The sequence below is a fragment of the Electrophorus electricus genome, chromosome 9 (genome assembly GCF_013358815.1).
Source record: "Electrophorus electricus isolate fEleEle1 chromosome 9, fEleEle1.pri, whole genome shotgun sequence".
Lineage (NCBI taxonomy): Eukaryota > Metazoa > Chordata > Actinopteri > Gymnotiformes > Gymnotidae > Electrophorus > Electrophorus electricus.
The window spans coordinates 11,444,540-11,464,539 of NC_049543.1; the positions used below are offsets into that span (position 1 = coordinate 11,444,540).

The window sequence follows — 20,000 nt, forward strand, 5'->3', positions numbered from 1 at the left end:
GTGTGTGTGTGTGTGTACCTTCCTGTCTCTCTGGTGTTTGTGTGTGTGTGTGTGTGTGTACCTTCCTGTCTCTCTGGTGTTTGTGTGTGTGTGTGTGTGTGTACCTTCCTGTCTCTCTGGTGTTTGTGTGTGTGTGTGTGTGTGTACCTTCCTGTCTCTCTGGTGTTTGTGTGTGTGTGTGTGTGTGTACCTTCCTGTCTCTCTGGTGTTTGTGTGTGTGTGTGTGTGTGTACCTTCCTGTCTCTCTGGTGTTTGTGTGTGTGTGTGTGTGTGTACCTTCCTGTCTCTCTGGTGTTTGTGTGTGTGTGTGTGTGTGTACCTTCCTGTCTCTCTGGTGTTTGTGTGTGTGTGTGTGTGTGTACCTTCCTGTCTCTCTGGTGTTTGTGTGTGTGTGTGTGTGTGTACCTTCCTGTCTCTCTGGTGTTTGTGTGTGTGTGTGTGTGTGTACCTTCCTGTCTCTCTGGTGTTTGTGTGTGTGTGTGTGTGTGTACCTTCCTGTCTCTCTGGTGTTTGTGTGTGTGTGTGTGTGTGTACCTTCCTGTCTCTCTGGTGTTTGTGTGTGTGTGTGTGTGTGTACCTTCCTGTCTCTCTGGTGTTTGTGTGTGTGTGTGTGTGTACCTTCCTGTCTCTCTGGTGTTTGTGTGTGTGTGTGTGTACCTTCCTGTCTCTCTGGTGTTTGTGTGTGTGTGTGTGTGTACCTTCCTGTCTCTCTGGTGTTTGTGTGTGTGTGTGTGTGTACCTTCCTGTCTCTCTGGTGTTTGTGTGTGTGTGTGTGTGTACCTTCCTGTCTCTCTGGTGTTTGTGTGTGTGTGTGTGTACCTTCCTGTCTCTCTGGTGTTTGTGTGTGTGTGTGTGTACCTTCCTGTCTCTCTGGTGTTTGTGTGTGTGTGTGTGTACCTTCCTGTCTCTCTGGTGTTTGTGTGTGTGTGTGTGTGTACCTTCCTGTCTCTCTGGTGTTTGTGTGTGTGTGTGTGTACCTTCCTGTCTCTCTGGTGTTTGTGTGTGTGTGTGTGTGTACCTTCCTGTCTCTCTGGTGTTTGTGTGTGTGTGTGTGTGTACCTTCCTGTCTCTCTGGTGTTTGTGTGTGTGTGTGTGTACCTTCCTGTCTCTCTGGTGTTTGTGTGTGTGTGTGTGTACCTTCCTGTCTCTCTGGTGTTTGTGTGTGTGTGTGTGTGTACCTTCCTGTCTCTCTGGTGTTTGTGTGTGTGTGTGTGTACCTTCCTGTCTCTCTGGTGTTTGTGTGTGTGTGTGTGTACCTTCCTGTCTCTCTGGTGTTTGTGTGTGTGTGTGTGTACCTTCCTGTCTCTCTGGTGTTTGTGTGTGTGTGTGTGTACCTTCCTGTCTCTCTGGTGTTTGTGTGTGTGTGTGTGTGTACCTTCCTGTCTCTCTGGTGTTTGTGTGTGTGTGTGTGTACCTTCCTGTCTCTCTGGTGTTTGTGTGTGTGTGTGTGTGTACCTTCCTGTCTCTCTGGTGTTTGTGTGTGTGTGTGTGTACCTTCCTGTCTCTCTGGTGTTTGTGTGTGTGTGTGTGTACCTTCCTGTCTCTCTGGTGTTTGTGTGTGTGTGTGTGTACCTTCCTGTCTCTCTGGTGTTTGTGTGTGTGTGTGTGTGTACCTTCCTGTCTCTCTGGTGTTTGTGTGTGTGTGTGTGTGTACCTTCCTGTCTCTCTGGTGTTTGTGTGTGTGTGTGTGTGTACCTTACTGTCTCTCTGGTGTTTGTGTGTGTGTGTGTGTGTACCTTCCTGTCTCTCTGGTGTTTGTGTGTGTGTGTGTGTGTACCTTCCTGTCTCTCTGGTGTTTGTGTGTGTGTGTGTGTGTACCTTCCTGTCTCTCTGGTGTTTGTGTGTGTGTGTGTGTGTACCTTCCTGTCTCTCTGGTGTTTGTGTGTGTGTGTGTGTACCTTCCTGTCTCTCTGGTGTTTGTGTGTGTGTGTGTGTACCTTCCTGTCTCTCTGGTGTTTGTGTGTGTGTGTGTGTACCTTCCTGTCTCTCTGGTGTTTGTGTGTGTGTGTGTGTACCTTCCTGTCTCTCTGGTGTTTGTGTGTGTGTGTGTGTGTGTACCTTCCTGTCTCTCTGGTGTTTGTGTGTGTGTGTGTGTGTGTACCTTCCTGTCTCTCTGGTGTTTGTGTGTGTGTGTGTGTGTGTACCTTCCTGTCTCTCTGGTGTTTGTGTGTGTGTGTGTGTGTGTACCTTCCTGTCTCTCTGGTGTTTGTGTGTGTGTGTGTGTGTGTACCTTCCTGTCTCTCTGGTGTTTGTGTGTGTGTGTGTGTGTGTACCTTCCTGTCTCTCTGGTGTTTGTGTGTGTGTGTGTGTGTGTACCTTCCTGTCTCTCTGGTGTTTGTGTGTGTGTGTGTGTGTGTGTGTACCTTCCTGTCTCTCTGGTGTTTGTGTGTGTGTGTGTGTGTGTACCTTCCTGTCTCTCTGGTGTTTGTGTGTGTGTGTGTGTACCTTCCTGTCTCTCTGGTGTTTGTGTGTGTGTGTGTGTACCTTCCTGTCTCTCTGGTGTTTGTGTGTGTGTGTGTGTGTACCTTCCTGTCTCTCTGGTGTTTGTGTGTGTGTGTGTGTGTACCTTCCTGTCTCTCTGGTGTTTGTGTGTGTGTGTGTGTGTACCTTCCTGTCTCTCTGGTGTTTGTGTGTGTGTGTGTGTGTACCTTCCTGTCTCTCTGGTGTTTGTGTGTGTGTGTGTGTGTACCTTCCTGTCTCTCTGGTGTTTGTGTGTGTGTGTGTGTGTACCTTCCTGTCTCTCTGGTGTTTGTGTGTGTGTGTGTGTGTACCTTCCTGTCTCTCTGGTGTTTGTGTGTGTGTGTGTGTGTACCTTCCTGTCTCTCTGGTGTTTGTGTGTGTGTGTGTGTGTACCTTCCTGTCTCTCTGGTGTTTGTGTGTGTGTGTGTGTACCTTCCTGTCTCTCTGGTGTTTGTGTGTGTGTGTGTGTACCTTCCTGTCTCTCTGGTGTTTGTGTGTGTGTGTGTGTACCTTCCTGTCTCTCTGGTGTTTGTGTGTGTGTGTGTGTGTGTACCTTCCTGTCTCTCTGGTGTTTGTGTGTGTGTGTGTGTGTGTACCTTCCTGTCTCTCTGGTGTTTGTGTGTGTGTGTGTGTGTGTACCTTCCTGTCTCTCTGGTGTTTGTGTGTGTGTGTGTGTGTGTACCTTCCTGTCTCTCTGGTGTTTGTGTGTGTGTGTGTGTGTGTACCTTCCTGTCTCTCTGGTGTTTGTGTGTGTGTGTGTGTGTGTACCTTCCTGTCTCTCTGGTGTTTGTGTGTGTGTGTGTGTGTGTGTGTGTACCTTCCTGTCTCTCTGGTGTTTGTGTGTGTGTGTGTGTGTGTACCTTCCTGTCTCTCTGGTGTTTGTGTGTGTGTGTGTGTGTGTACCTTCCTGTCTCTCTGGTGTTTGTGTGTGTGTGTGTGTGTGTACCTTCCTGTCTCTCTGGTGTTTGTGTGTGTGTGTGTGTGTGTACCTTCCTGTCTCTCTGGTGTTTGTGTGTGTGTGTGTGTGTACCTTCCTGTCTCTCTGGTGTGTGTGTGTGTGTGTGTGTGTGTACCTTCCTGTCTCTCTGGTGTTTGTGTGTGTGTGTGTGTGTACCTTCCTGTCTCTCTGGTGTTTGTGTGTGTGTGTGTGTACCTTCCTGTCTCTCTGGTGTTTGTGTGTGTGTGTGTGTACCTTCCTGTCTCTCTGGTGTTTGTGTGTGTGTGTGTACCTTCCTGTCTCTCTGTTTCATAGCTTTGGTTTTCTGCTCCAGTGGCAGACCCAGATGCCCCGCCTCCTTCTTTAACTCCGCCTCCAAGTGCAGGAGCACACCATCTTTCTGCACACCTTTCTCCCTCTTCCTTCTGGTCAGGAACAGCCTGATGACAGAGAAAGAATTGATCTAAAATCTAAATCTACAGTGGACAGCAAATCCATATATCAGGGACATACTTTCATCTTACAGGTTTACTGAAGAGAAACAGCAGAAACCCTGAGTCAAACCCCGAGTCAAACCCAGCAGGGAAACGTGTGTCCCCACAAGCCTCCCACTGTTGCCCCCTGCAGACACTTACAGTACAGCAGCGAAGAGATTCTCCCCCATCTGGGTAATGGTACAGCCCTTCCTCGCTTCATTCTCCCCGACAAACACAGGCACATCGTCAGGGCAATCTCTGCGCACGCAGGCACACACACACACACACACACACACACACACACCATGATTACTACATAACTGTATCATTGTTATTGACGGACTGCCCATAGTAATTTGACTTCAAATGCATCAAAAATAAATATGAATTTAGTGTTTGCCATCACAACAAATGTGTTAGAGACAAAACTGACTCCACACACAAGTTCAGCCATTTTTTACCCCAGTGTGCATAGTTATACAATAAACACATTCTTCCTGAACCCAGATGTAACAGTACGGCTCAAAGTTTGGTGCCTGACCTTTGTGTCAGTTTGCACTGTAGTTTCAAGGCCAATTTAACTAGCAAGTATAGGTACATGATTTAATATTGTTCAAACCACAAGCCAAAGTGATCATATGCTTGCCTTTATATCAGTCTCCAACCTTGTCGACTTATTAAGCATCTCAAACATTTTGATTATGTGGTTTCTGATTGTGTATATGCATAAAAACAGACAAAAGTGCCAATATAATCCAGACTTCAGACAGCTGCTCACCGTTACATGGATTCTAGTCAAATACACTCAAGCATCTCTTCCACCAATTTACTTAATCCATGTTTCAGTTATGTTAAGTAATCCCGCACATTACATTCAAATACTTAAACCTTGCTTCCTTCACATTAGCTAATCCCACAGATTCATTTATATTAATGCACTTAATTCACGGTTGTTACGTTAGGTAATCCCACGCGTTAGTTTAATGTATTCAATCCATGGTTCCGTAACATTAGGTAATCCCACGTGTTAGTTTACATTAATGCACCTAACCCACGCCTTGCTGCCAAATGTATGACAAATCCTTTTGCTTCTGAATGTGCACAGAAACTTCAGCATCCTGTGCAAACAAGCCCATCATTTTAACAAGTAGATATTAGTAAAATTATGATGATTTATGTCTTATTTTCATAACGCTGTTTATTTTGCAGTTACTATAAACATACAAATATAATTTATTATACAAGTTCACAGTTCAATAAATTGACATTCTTCACCATATTGGTTGTGTGTGTATAACTATAGTACTTACTGGCATACAATTACAGGCATAATATAATTTTTAAGAAAAGGAATTAAATCACAATTATTTGTATGACAAGTAATGAATAATTAAAATTTTATGATCATGAAGCCCCAACACCCATGCCAGGCAGACTGTCAGGACAATCTCCCCACACACAGAATCTGAAAACATCCCAGTATAACTCTGGCTCTGTATGTTGCCCCTGGACTAAGGGGGCGGTACCTGAAATAGCCCATGTGATGCTGCGTGTCATTGCATCCCTGCAGGACAGTCTGCAGCTCAGGAGGGTCATAGAAGTACCGCCAGTGCAGGTGGAAAACGCTCTGGGCTGCTGAACAGCACAGGTGCTTCTCAGCCAGGATGTCAAAAGGCCCAACCAGCCGCAGACCCAATGGACCCAATAGAGCATCTATCTCACATACACAACACACGCGCGCACGCACACACACAATGAATCATTTACAAAGCTTTTTCCATCACAAAATAAGATATACTTTTTAGACATGATGACGGATAGTCTGATAAATCTGGACTGAAGGACCCTGTGGACTACCTGGACCAAATAGTTTGGAACTGAAATACCTTGGGGATTATCTGGACTGAGCCGTTTGCAAAAATCCCAGAAGAGGTAAAAGTCATCCGGCATCCGTAATTTGCACAGGCGCTCGACCTCTTCTCTCTCGTGCACTGGAACCCCTGACCGCACTCCTGCACCCACGTCCTCTCCTCGTGCACACTTCACCTGCCCATTCACCTGTTCCACCTGTAAAAACACGTACCATAACCATGATAAACAGTTCTTCAAAAAGTATCCACGTGAGATAAATGGAGACTCATACACACCAACACGTGCTTGTAGCATCATCATGGTGCTCTCTCTCTCTCTCTCACACTCACAATCACACACACACACCTAGGCTTAAAGTTGTGCAGCCCAACCTTAGTGGGTAGTGGACATGGTAAACGATCCTACATCAGCCTACAGAAGTAAGGACCATACACCACAGCAAATCTATTTTTAATTAACAATTATACCAGCAGAACATCTGACAGAGCAGGCGCTTTTCTAGCTATAAGAAACTGAAAATTGAAATACTGGAAAGTTTAAAATTTTCTCTAAAGTTACCCAAATGCACGTTGTTAATCCCAGATTGAAACAATAAAGCGGTGACATGTCATTAAGGCCGAACGTTACAGCTACATTAGCTAATGCAGCTATGACACAATGACTGACCGGCAGACGCTCGCTGCCGAACCGCTATCTTAGCTAGACATACGAGGACACGTTTAACGGCTGGAAAAGAGCCGTTAGAACTGAGCTGGCCAACTGCTGGCTGGTTATCTGGTTTATATGTTTTACCCCTGGAGCTTGTGAGCCAACTGCCCCTGGAGCTTGTGAGCCAACTGCCCCTGGAGCTTGTGAGCCAACTACCCCTGGAGCTTGTGAGCCAACTGCCCCTGGAGCTTGTGAGCCAACTGCCCCTGGAGCTTGTGAGCCAACTGCCCCTGGAGCTTGTGAGCCAACTGCCCCTGGAGCTTGTGAGCCAACTGCCCCTGGAGCTTGTGAGCCAACTGCCCCTGGAGCTTGTGAGCCAACTGCCCCTGGAGCTTGTGAGCCAACTGCCCCTGGAGCTTGTGAGCCAACTGCCCCTGGAGCTTGTGAGCCAACTGCCCCTGGAGCTTGTGAGCCAACTGCCCCTGGAGCTTGTGAGCCAACTGCCCCTGAGCTTGTGAGCCAACTGCCCCTGGAGCTTGTGAGCCAACTGCCCCTGGAGCTTGTGAGCCAACTACCCCTGAGCTTGTGAGCCAACTGCCCCTGAGCTTGTGAGCCAACTGGCTGTCTCCCACAAACAAAACACACCACGCACGAGCAGCTCGCCGGTCCCAGCACGATCTTAACGACTGACGTGCCACTCGCGCGAATAACCGGCTCAAGACAAGTATGAGTTATTTTACAACAACCCCTGAAAAAAGAAAACACTCGAAGACACAAACTCTGTGTAATAAGGTGTTTTGTACTGACCTGTGGCGAAGATTTTGATTTTCTTTTCCCGCGCCCCGCCATGTTTCTGTTCTTCTCCGTAAATAGCGTCCTTATGTAAATAACCGTTTACTGACGTAAGGACGTAATGTGATTTCCGGTTCCACTTTATTGACGGAATTTCAAAATAAAGTCCTGCCTGAGGCCGGTTTGTCAAGGGCAGTTTACTTGCTAACACGACTAGTACTGGTAATTGATAGCACACTGTGTACATGCATGTTAAAAACCCGTGTCGAGTGAATTATTCCTTTTCACCCGTGTACTTTACGAAGCGCACATCACCATTACTGTTATGGTACACTAATGCGAAAGTTTATCTCAATTTATACTACATTTTCCACTTAAAAAATATTTTTATTAAATTCTAAAGGGAGCGGGAGCTCAGTGCGACGCCAGTCTTAGTTTTCGTGACTACCATGCATTGCAGTAAGACACCAATTTAGCCCCAGAGTGTGTGATAAATATCCGATGAGCTGAATCACACGTGTTAAAGAATCGCGTTGAATCACAGTGCGTTAACCGGTATAGTTTATCGAAGTGAAATACTTCGTCAAGTGCAAACGCGACCACAAGAGGGCGGAATAACGTCCCATTTGAGCTACTTTCCACTCCTACCAGACCTTAGTAGGGAAATGTGTTTTAATAGTTATGTCTATTTCTAACTCAATGTCTTTTCCTAACAAGAATTTGTAATCATCATTATATATTTTAGGTTTTCGAGATATAATAGGCGAATAGTAATAGAAATAGTAAGAGTAATAATGCGACATTGCTTTGCTGCCAGTGAAATGTTAATTTATTGCAGGCCAATTAACGATCAGGATATTCTATGTATTATTATTATTATTATTATTATTATTATTATTATTATTATTATTATTATTATTATATTTGTATGGTATCTATGAGTCGCACGATAGTGGGCTGTTCTATATAGAGCAGCTACATTATAACACTGAATTACTTCACGTTCTTTTTTTTAATACTTTTGTTGTCATCCTAAATCTTAGACCGTGCTAATAACACAACTGCCCATTTCCGGAGTCCAGACTCTGCTGCAGGCCTTGTCGAGCATGTTACAGTTTCAGCGCACTTTTCTGTGCGCAGACACTGGCTCTAGCGCCAGTGCTCCTCAGCTGCGCCCTCGGAGTTGAGCTGCCTGTTAGCCTCGAGGCTCCAAGCACGCACGCTCACTGCGCTTGCTTCAAGCATTCTAGCCCGTGAGCAGAGATGCCTGCCAGAGACACGGACCGTGTCGCTCAGATGTCCACCTACGTGCAAAAATGGTGAGATGAATCAGTTATTTCAGCCTGTCTAACATTTTAAAGGCGGGGGGGGGACGGGGGGGGACAACGACGACCGGGAAATAACGTCTAAACACGCCAGATCGGTTAATGCGTTAAGCGGAAGAAAGATGTATAGAAAACAAAAGGAAAAGTTTCCAAAAGGCTATATTTGATAATATCGGGGTTTTTATTTTGGAATGTCATATTTTTGTTAGTGTAGTCGCACCACCCAACTTGAATTGATTCAGTCAGGCTATCTTACAGAAATGTTTTTGTTGTTTTGTTTAAGAAAATAATCGAGACTTGTCTCACTCTGACCCAATTCGCCTTTCTTTTGTTATACTGCAGAATACAAAAATGTTTTAACTGGTTCCGTTTGAACTGGTTGAAGCTGCGTGAGTATAGGTTATTGTGCTGCGCTCACGGGTGCTTGTGTGTCAGATCTTAGTCGAGCTGCCTGTTATGAAACCAACTGTGCCAGTACACACTCGCCTTAGTGTTTTTATATTTTATAGACGGAATCAAGTGCAGAACAGCCCCACATAACCTTATTTGGTATGTTTTTTGGGAGTTTTTGTATTACAAGCAGCTTTCAACCCCTTCCAGGCTCTAGCGTTGTTTAGACTGAACTTCCTGTCATTTTAAAGAGACAAACGCGACTGAAAACGCGTGCAGCGTTTATCGGAGACATTCTGGATGCAGGGAGCATGCGCGGTGTCTCTTATCCAAGACAAGTTGCGCTCGTGCTGGATTTAGTGTTTTGGCTGACGCAGCACGTTTTGCATGACTGGACTTAAGGATTCAAACAGCTTGTTTTGACACTGAACCAAAACGTGATCTGATTCCTGAGAGCGCCATCCAAAACTCTCTAATGACGGGATACCAGAATGACCACTCCAACAGCTGATTCACACCAGTGTTTATTATAATTGTATCTGATTCAGTCCTTTTTCAGATGTGCAGTAGGAAGTGCACACTGCTTTGAGGTAAAGGAACATTTGGAACCCCGTGGAGCAGAGTTCAGAGTGCTTCAGTTCAACAGGCGAATTTACTTTGGCACATACACACAAATTCAAAGCAGATTATCCTGTTTAGTGCCAGCTAATTATAAATGTAGATGATGACAAATGGGACATGTACTAAACACATGAACAGGAACAGAAAGCGATGTTTTTTCAAACTGAGCCAGACAGAGAGGCCTATCCATCTACTGATCTACTATTACATACCTGCAGTATTTAACTCAGAGCACTGCCCTCGAGACCACACACACACACACACACACACACACAAAACCAGTGAAAACACATTCCACTGATCAGATGATTGTTGCTCTCCCTGGGGGTGTGCAGGGTGCTCAGTTCATCACCTGTCCTCTGGGATTCCATTTTCAGAATCCAGTCTGGCTTAAAAGTGCAGGGTGTAGGCTCTGTAACCGCTTGGTGGAGGCTCTGTAACTGCTGGGTGGAGGCTCTCTAACTGCTGGGTGGAGGCTCTCTAACTGCTCTTTAACTGGAAAGCCGCAATCGTTTGAACAGTCCACGGTCATAGAGGCAACACGCAGAGTCCAGGAATTCATAAATAACTAAACAAAACCAAACAATGACAGAAGGGAAGCTGGCTAAAACAAAGAGCCTTGTGACAAACAACGACCAGAATAAACACAAGGCTAGCAAACACAAACATTACACAATATTACACACAGAGGCTTGGAAAACAATGATCAGCCCTGAAACATGGCAAACACAGGGCTTAATTACTGAACATAGCAAGGCCAGAAATGAAGGACAGGTGAAATGACAGGAAAGGAAAACCAAACGAGGGGTGGAGAAAACGAAACTATGGAACCAAACCACAAGGAAGTAACGCAAAACAAAGACATTAGACAGGGTAACCATGAAGACAAGAATGCTAGGAGGGTGACCAATCATGACAAACTACTCCTGTGTCTGTGTATCTTCTCCTCTGTCTGTGTATCTACTCCCGTGTCTGTGTATCTACTCCCGTGTCTGTCTAACTACTCGTGTGTCTGTGTAACTACTCGTGTGTCTGTGTATCTTCTCCTCTGTCTGTGTATCTACTCCCGTGTCTGTGTAACTATTCCCGTGTCTGTGTAACTACTCCTGTGTGTCTAACTACTCCTGTGTCTGTGTATCTTCTCCTCTGTCTGTGTATCTATTCCCGTGTCTGTGTAACTACTCGTGTGTCTGTGTATCTTCTCCTCTGTCTGTGTATCTACTCCCGTGTCTGTGTAACTACTCGTGTGTCTGTGTATCTTCTCCTCTGTCTGTGTATCTACTCCCGTGTCTGTGTAACTACTCCTCTGTCTGTGTAACTACTCCTCTGTCTGTGTATCTATTCCCGTGTCTGTGTAACTACTCATGTGTCTGTGTATCTACTCCCGTGTCTGTGCAACTACTCGTGTCTGCGTAACTACTCTTGTGTCTGTGTATCTTCTCCTCTGTCTGTGTAACTACTCGTGTCTGTGTATCTTCTCCTAACTACTCGTGTCTGTGTATCTTCTCCTGTCTGTGTATCTTCTCCTCTGTGTATCTATTCCCGTGTCTGTGTAACTACTCATGTGTCTGTGTATCTACTCCCGTGTCTGTGCAACTACTCTTGTGTCTGTGTAACTACTCTTGTGTCTGTGTATCTTCTCCTCTGTCTGTGTAACTACTCGTGTCTGTGTATCTTCTCCTGTCTGTGTATCTTCTCCTGTCTGTGTAACTACTCGTGTGTCTGTGTATCTTCTCCTCTGTCTGTGTAACTACTCCTGTGTCTGTGTATCTTCTCCTGTCTGTGTAACTACTCGTGTGTCTGTGTATCTACTCGTGTGTCTGTGTATCTACTCCCATGTCTGTGCAACTACTCCCGTGTCTGTGCAACTACTCCTGTGTCTGTGCAACTACTCCTGTGTCTGTGCAACTACTCCTGTCTGTGCAACTACTCCTGTGTCTGTGTATCTGCTCGTCTCTGTGTACCTTCTCCTGTTTATCTACTCCTGTCTGTGTATCTGCTCCTGTGTCTGTGTAACTACTTGTGTCTGTGTAACTACTCCTGTGTCTGTGTAACTACTCCTGTGTCTGTGTATCTACTCCTGTGTCTGTGTATCTACTCCTGTGTCTGTGTAACTACTTGTGTGTCTGTGTATCTTCTCCTGTGTCTGTGTGACTATTCCTGTGTCTGTGTATCTTCTCCTGTGTCCTGTGGGACTTTATAGAGTATACCACTGAGTAGTACTTACCTCTGTTCTAAGACTAATGAACACAAAACTATGCAACATAACACTACACTACACTAAACTACAATAAACAATGCAAGACAATACTTTTTCCAAGCCCTGCCCAGGCTACTTAACACGCCAATGAAGAGCTTAACAATGAGCTGAATAAATAAATAAACACTACACTACAATACAAAATGCAATCTTAAAATTCCACATCTGAATGACAATCTACTGTAATAATAAATCTAATTTATTTAAGCTTACTTAAGATTATTCTAATGTTTTTGTCGGATAGATACTTCTAAGATTTTAGATTATTTGGGAAATTGGCAGGCTGGTATAAGGTTGCCCTACAGTGCGAGTTCAGCAGACAAACTAAATTCTGCGTTTTATAAACGTGTCGTAGTCGTAGGCATACTTTGTAATCTTCTAACAGCAGATGGTACTCCGTGGAAACTGTATTCGCTGAAGTATACCAGTCGATGGCCAGTTGAAAAGTGATTAGATGTAATGACCATGGAAATAGGTTACCACTAACCCAACACTAATTTATTGCCTACCACTAACATGACACAAATTACTTGCTAAACCTTGTTAAAAGGTTTGGAATGTAGGACAATTAAATAACCGTCGTTTTATGTGCTGCCGGGAAACAGGCATACAAATCCGGGCGCACGATCACGTTACGCTTTTTACCTTTTTATGAGGCTTAGTTTGCAAAACCTTCGACCGTTCTCAGTATACGAGTTTTTCGGTAAATGTACTTTTTTCTTTAAAGAAGCGTGAACTCGCATCTTCAAGGTTATTATGATTATTATTACTCATTTCTTAGCTATTTTATTATTATTTTCCTTTAACGGAGAGTCCTTAATGAACCGGAGAGCGAAGTCGAACGTTCAAGGTTATTCTGCTTTAGTTCATTCCGCGCTGCCGTATGTCGTCGGTTCCGATGTGGCGTCAGTTCCGGTGTTGGTTTCTCTGGACTGGTTAGCAACAGTAGCTAACAGAAAACACGGCCAGTGTAGGCTGTTTTATATTACTTACGTGATTCATTGTGCACTGAAGCTCAGCTTGCCACATCTCTATGGACCAACGTTTATCTTAAAAAAATCTAAAAAAAAAAAAAAGCAGCAGTCGGACTAGGCGGGTATCTGAATACTTTGTACAATCTACAGGCGTATTGACGAGAATTAACCGTGTGAGAGTAGACCGACACGGTCACCAGCACATCAGACGTACCGCCTCTGAAAACCAGCACTTAAAGGTACTATTTCAACAGAAACTGTAATTCTCACACCAACTCTTAAGGTATTAGTTTCTTTGGAGTTATCAATCTTGCCCGTTATATTTGTCCTGGCTTAGTTAAGATAGCTATAATGCTCTATCTCGCTTTGTCTTGAGTGGTGTTGGCTTTATCAAACCTTAGGGCTAACAACCACGAACTGTGTAGCTACATACAAGCTAACTATGCGACATATTCAGGCAGAACGTTTAATATATGTGTCATGTCTACTGCAGTTTAATATTTACACGTGTCGCCAAAAGTTTGATTGGAACTTACTTGAGAGTCTGCCCTGTTTTATGGTTAGATGATCACTTTACGAGTTACACCAGCTGGCTTGGCTGGAGATTCTGCACAATCATAGCCTTGTTCACCTCAACGAGTCTCGTTTTTGTAAATCTTTATTTATTGCTTATATAAATGTAACATTGCTATTCATTAATTATTATAAGCCTTCACAGAGCAAGTTGGGGATAGCTGAATGTGCTTTGCTCTGTTCTGCGATATCTTTGTAGTTAGTTAGCTAGCTGTCTGTAGCTGGTTAAGACATCAGTTAGCCGACGGTAGTGTTCTGACCGCAGGATAAAGCGCATGTGTTTTTATATGTTTATAGCTCATATGTGTTTAGCTCATAAGTATTTAGCTAAAGTGTTTATAGCTCATGTGTGTTTAGCTTGCTGCAGTTTACTAGCTAGCTCGTGTAACTATATAGCTAGACATATCAAACGTTTGTAGGATATTCTGTATGTTCATGGTTTTTCGAGTAATTGTACATGTTAGACAGCATTTGGTTTACTTCTGTATGGCTTTGTGAACGGACCATAGCAATTTCTGCCCTTTTCTAACACTGTTAGCGTTAGTTAGCTAATATTGTAACGCCCACTACTTTGGAAAGCGCACAGTGAACAGTGTCAACACGGCCTGTATATTTAGCTTGTGTGCGAATATCATCTACGACCGTGTCGCTGTTCTTATAAGAGTGGATTGTAAAGTGTAGTTGCTTAGGGTTAGCTAGCTCTCTTAATACGAATTCACGAAATGCTCGGTTTCCTTTGAGCTCAGTCAGTTTAATTGGGTCGGCGCATGCGTACTGAGAAACAAAGTTTAAGGCTTGGTAAGAATAAGTAACAAGACCCTGGATTCATGGCGTTTATCGGTAAATTCTGTCAGGAGAGCCTCGTATGAATTTGACCTTTTTCGTTTTAACACGTTTTTAAAGTCGTCTCGTGGAAGTGGTCATATGTTTGAGTTTCACTTACGATGGTGAGGTCTTGCAACCCTGCTGACGAGCCTCCGGGTTATTGACCCTAAGACTTTGCCCTGCACAGTTGTGGCTGGTAATGTTAAATGGTGAATTACTCCTTTCTGGAATACATCTTTCATTGATTGTCTTTGCCTAATCAGTGTCACTGTCTAGAACTGGATGCTTCTGTCAATAACCCTGTTTAAATGAAAATGATACATGTTTGCTTACAAACTGTGGTCTGTGGTGCTGGTGTGAATTGGTAAATAAACAGCTGTATGTATTTTGTTTGTGCTGGACTAGGGCAGGAGTTGTAGGGATGCATTAATGAGAAGGACTGACTCCTTCTAACAAGCCTGCTGTTCCTGTCTCAGAAACATTGTGCTCTTGGTCTGAACTTGTTCCCAAGGCTAGTCTTTGTCATCTGGCTGTGTTCTGAATGGGCCAGCACAGATCAGCTGTGGACATCACTCTGACTGCTGCACACCTTTCAGGAACAGCAAGGGAGCTGAGCACCTGTACAGCGAGACAGGAAGAATACAGAACAGTCCTGACCTTTGGTGTGTCCAAGCAGAACAACTGCCCAAGTGTTATCTTAAGGTTGGGCGACCCACTATCATGTCAGGCATACGCCTGCTGAGCTGCTTTTAAGTGTAGTGTTTGTTGCCGTGGTGATGAGACGGGAGGGCAGAGGGAGAAAGAGTGTGTGTGGTGTGGTGGTGGGCCTCGGAACCTTGGAACTCTGTAACGCAAGTGCCTTGTTCTGGGACCTGTGTGTGTGTGTGTGTGAAAGCGTCCCTTGTTCTGTGACCTGTGTGTGTGTGTGAAAGCTGCCCTTGTTTGGTGACCTGTGTGTGTGTGAAAGCTGCCCTTGTATGGTGCCCCTCCAAAAGGGGTAGCCTTCACTGCGCTGCACAGCAGTTAAACTGATGGTGCCTGATTCCTGAAAACCAAAGCTGTGTGTGCCTGCTTTATTCCACATGGGTGCATGACACACTGTGGTTGTGAACTACACCGTTGTGGGGTAGTTCAGATAAGAGCCTTCTGTGGTGGTGTGGTTCGGATAAGTGTTGTCTCTGGTGGTGTGGTTCAGATTAGAGTCGTCTGTGGAGCGCTTTCAATGGAAAAGGCTTGATATCACATGAAAGGATGCTATTGTGTATGATTATTGGAATGATTGAAAAGAGTTATGGTTATATTAAATTAGAATTATATTGGATTAGGTTTAAAGGAAGGTTCTTAAAGTCCACAGTACAGAATCAAAGAATGACAGTTCGACAGCCCTCATAGTTTACAGCAGAGTCACAGAAATGGGGTTTCCTATACTCCACAGTAGAGAAATGGGGAGGAATTTCTTGTAGTGCACAGTAGAGAGCGACACACACACCCTTTTGGTCCACAGTATAGTAACACACACACACACACAGAGATACAGGGACCCACCTTATGATCCACAGTAGAGTAACAGAGAGAGAGAGAGAGAGACCCCCCCCCATTGGTCCACTGTAGGGGGGGGGGGGGCGTCTGACATATTAAACAGGTCCATCTACTGTATGTTATTGCATTAGATAAATTTTTGGTTGAACATCAAAAATAAACAAACATGTTAACTCATACTCCTATTGTTGTAACTTTTTACTAACAATTTTTCTTTGTGACTACTCTGATATTTAGTGTTCTATCTATCTATTTATTTATTTATGGCACTATATTTACAGTTCTGTGTATTTAGATAGAGAAGACTTTATGGGGGTTTTCTCTTGTATTTCACAGCAGAGTAACAGAGACCCCTTGTAGTCCACAGTAGACTGATGGAGAGTGACTCCTTATAGATATATGCAGTAGAGCCATTGAGTCCAGCAATGCCTTTAAGAAGATTCTTTAATTTAATGACATGTGAATTGTTCTTTAGTGACAGCCCTGCTATGATGGGATTATTTTAGTGTTTACATGTGTAATACTTCCGAGGAGTTGCTGGCATCTTTTGAATGGACAGGAAACATTAAAAAGTTAACAGTAAACAGATTATTAAAAGGGTTTTGGATGGATGGTTTAGTTCTGTATGAGTTGTGATAAATGCCATAGGCAGGGAGTTGATGTGTGAAAAGTTCAGTGGCTCATGAAGAGGAGGATTTGTACTAGGGAGTATTTTCGGGTGTGTGTGTTTAAGGTTTTACACATGTTCCTATCCTTCCTAACTCCAGAAGAGATGCTCGGTCCTCCAGAGAGTGCTGGGTAATGTGCAGTGTGTTTAAGGATTATGTTGGAGATTAACATGAAGAACACAGGGCTGGAGCAGAGATTGAGCACTGCAGTGCTTTAAGATACACTTGGTCACTACTGTAACACCCAGTGCTGTAGGGTACACTTGGTCACTACTGTAACACCCAGTGCTGTAGGGTACACTTGGTCACTACTGTAACACCCAGCGCTGTAGGGTACACTTGGTCACTACTGTAACACCCAGCGCTGTAGGGTACACTTGGTCACTACTGTAACACCCAGCGCTGTAGGGTACACTTGGTCACTACTGTAACACCCAGCGCTGTAGGGTACACTTGGTCACTACTGTAACACCCAGCGCTGTAGGGTACACTTGGTCACTACTGTAACACCCAGCGCTGTAGGGTACACTTGGTCACTACTGTAACACCCAGCGCTGTAGGGTACACTTGGTCACTACTGTAACACCCAGCGCTGTAGGGTACACTTGGTCACTACTGTAACACCCAGCGCTGTAGGGTACACCTGGTCACTACTGTAACACCCAGCGCTGTAGGGTACACCTGGTCACTAGTGTAACACACCCAGCACTGTAGGATATACCTCATTACTGTAACACACCCAGTGCTTTGCTGCGTAGTCATATGAATGATTTTCATGTGAATGGTGTATGGCTTGTAAAAATGGGTTCAGGGAGTCTGTAGCACATGCAAAAAGTACAATTTACATCATTTTTTAACCCCAGATTTAGCCAATCAGCGAAGATGTTTGGAGGTCATGTTTTGCTTTTTCTTAGAACAAAATGTTGCTAACAAACGGCAGAAGCAATGATCTCACTGTGGTTTGAGAGGAGAAGATTGTGGGATCGGGATGTGGTTTGAGAGAAGTCTGTGATTTTAAAAACAATTAAAAAAAAAACAAAAAACAAACAATTAAACGTCACCTAGCAGCACAATAGCTAAGGAGCTGGTACCAAAATGGGACTCTATTATCAGTAGTGTGAAAGTGATGGCAATGTGCAGTCAGATATTTGGGGGGGGGGGGGTGGCTTAAGGAGGGAGTATTCCAGGAGCAAAGTGAAACAAATGATTAATGTTTTTGTGTGTATTTCTGTTTGTCTCTCTTTCTCTCTGGGGCTGCAGTACAACAGGGCACCACTGTGTGTCGCTACAGAGCAGGGCACAGTGTGGGGTATGTATGAGTGATGACATCTGTGGTGCTTGTGGACAGTGGTGGAGCAGTAGTGGAGTATGTTACCACAATGGAAGAACTTCAACAGGTATGTGTGAACGTACACTCTCTCACACACACAAACCCACTCCGTCACTCTCAATCTCCTCATTCCAGTGTAGGTTGAACTGCTGGAGTAGAATAGTCCCCCAGTTTGCCCAGTGGGTTCATGCGTTTTGGTGATGTTAACACTGAACAAATGAAATATATGTTTTCTCAGCAAAGGCCTTTAGACTGGGAGGTGTTGCTGTGTACAAACACTGAATTTGTAATACAGATAAAATGAGAATATAAACAAAATGGTTTAGACCAATGCATCATAACAGAATGTGCACTCTGACCCCAACACTCATCCCTTTAGATTACCCTCATGTCATTACTCGTCACACACCCCATCAGATCACTCTAACATCACTACATTTACATTTATGGCATTTAACTGATGCTTTTATCCAAAGCGACTTACATATGACTGAGTACACCTTGAGCAACTGAGGGTTAAGGACCTTGCTCAAGGGCCCAGCAGTGGCAACTTCGCAGTGGTGGAGCTTGAACCAGCAACCTTCCAATCACTAGTCAAGTACCTTAACCACTAAGCTACCACTGCCCGTCATTACACGTCACACACCCATCAGGTCACTCTAGCTGTTAGTTTAAAGCAGACTGATAATGGTGTTTCACACATGCATGTCTCCCTGCAGACTGCCTGTCTCTCACTGTGTGTCTCCATTCCTCAGGAGGAAGGTGTGTGTGAGGTGGAGCAGCAGGAGGTGTGTGATGTGGGGGTGGAGACGTGGCTGTGTGGTCAGGGTGAGCAGGGATTGGCTGCTCAGGTGCTGCTCTATGATGACCACACAGACCTGATGCAGGGTGTGGCAGAGGAGCAGGAGGTGGAGACAGAGGTGGTAGACACAGGTAATGCCACACGCACCCAACACACACACACACACACACACACACACAATACACACTAAAACAAAGGTAACACACACACACATGCATATACACACGCACGCAATATACACACGCACGTGCATCACACAGATAAATACAAGCGTGTGCGCGCGCACGTACACATACACACACACACACACACACACCCACACACACTCACACACACACTCACACACACACGCATGCACATCGTCATTTCACTCATTACACACACACTCTCCGACACATCCCACACTCATGCTGTCTTATACACACATATTTTCATATACCCGTGCACATGCATGCACACGAACCTGCTCTCATTCATCTGGACACTAAGACTGAAACACACACTCAGGAGTGTTCTCACATAGCATGGGTATTAAGTTATCTAACACACACACTCCGAAGTGTTCATGGGTATTAATGTGTCTCACACAGTGTCTTTCAGGTCACTATTTCTCTCCAAGACCCATAATGTACTGTATCATAATTAGTGTGAAGAAAATGACCCCATTTTGTCCACACTGTAATTCTCGTGCACACACTGCCCTCTTGAGTCCATATGCTGAACTGCAGCTCCTAATGCTGGACAGGGCCAGTATCCAGTCCTATGGATGGGTTCATTACGGCCTACGGCCTGTAACCATATGCTTCCAGTGCACGGTGCAGAATTCCTTCATACATATAAGAGCTTCAATTGTTTTCAGATTACAGTGTATTTAATGGTGTGATGTCTTCAATTAGCTCAGACTGTTGAGGTAGAGAGGGCAGCTATCTCAGGCTCTGTTGGGGTAGAGAGGGCGGCTAGCTCAGGCTCTGTTGGGGTAGAGAGGGCGGCTAGCTCAGGCTCTGTTGGGGTAGAGAGGGCGGCTAGCTCAGGCTCTGTGGGGGTAGAGAGGGCGGCTAGCTCAGGCTCTGTGGGGGTAGAGAGGGCGGCTAGCTCAGGCTCTGTGGGGGTAGAGAGGGCGGCTAGCTCAGGCTCTGGGGGTAGAGAGGGCAGTCAGACATTTGGGGGGTGGGACGACTATAAACTTTTCTAATACTAAACTGAATCTGTAGAATAATACAAAAAAGGAATCCTCACTTGTCCTTCACAAAAGCTACTGTATTGATCCTGTTAGCATGAGTCATGCATGGCCTGAATGCTTATTGTGAATAGTTTGTGCCAGTGCTGTGATTTGATCTGGATATGTAAATGAGCTGCAGGCAGCCTTTATGCAAATCAGCATGCACCACAGCACACCTGTGAGGTAGAGGTGATTGTTGAAATATAATGCATTCCTGTCATCTTTCAAGTACCTAAATTTGTCCTCAAAATTACCATTTTAAAATCACATGGCCCACAAAGACATGATT

The 20,000-nt window shown here is 44.7% G+C and overlaps 2 protein-coding genes across 4 annotated transcripts in view; one reads left to right on the forward strand and one right to left on the reverse strand.

The window, feature by feature from the left end:
* LOC113591992 (histone PARylation factor 1) overlaps window positions 1-7,280 on the reverse strand; it is a 66,486-nt gene extending 59,206 nt beyond the window's left edge. The window contains exons 1-5 of the mRNA XM_035530090.1: window positions 7,201-7,280; window positions 5,760-5,940; window positions 5,400-5,586; window positions 4,033-4,131; window positions 3,690-3,837 (exon numbers count right to left, since the gene is read on the reverse strand). Of these exons, the coding sequence (XP_035385983.1) occupies window positions 3,690-3,837; window positions 4,033-4,131; window positions 5,400-5,586; window positions 5,760-5,940; window positions 7,201-7,242 (657 nt within the window). The 5' untranslated portion in view covers window positions 7,243-7,280. The remainder of the gene's footprint in view (window positions 1-3,689; window positions 3,838-4,032; window positions 4,132-5,399; window positions 5,587-5,759; window positions 5,941-7,200) is intronic.
* Window positions 7,281-8,392: 1,112 nt separating this feature from the next.
* elf2b (E74-like factor 2b (ets domain transcription factor)) overlaps window positions 8,393-20,000 on the forward strand; it is an 18,415-nt gene continuing 6,807 nt past the window's right edge. The window contains exons 1-3 of one of the 3 annotated variants that reach the window (XM_035530034.1): window positions 8,393-8,504; window positions 17,621-17,757; window positions 18,446-18,623. In XM_035530034.1, coding sequence (XP_035385927.1) covers window positions 17,683-17,757; window positions 18,446-18,623 — 253 coding nt within the window. In that variant the 5' untranslated portion in view covers window positions 8,393-8,504; window positions 17,621-17,682. Of the gene's footprint in view, window positions 8,505-12,712; window positions 12,995-17,620; window positions 17,758-18,445; window positions 18,624-19,696 lie in introns of those variants that run through there. The other 2 variants (XM_035530033.1, XM_035530035.1) reach the window with 2 other exon arrangements.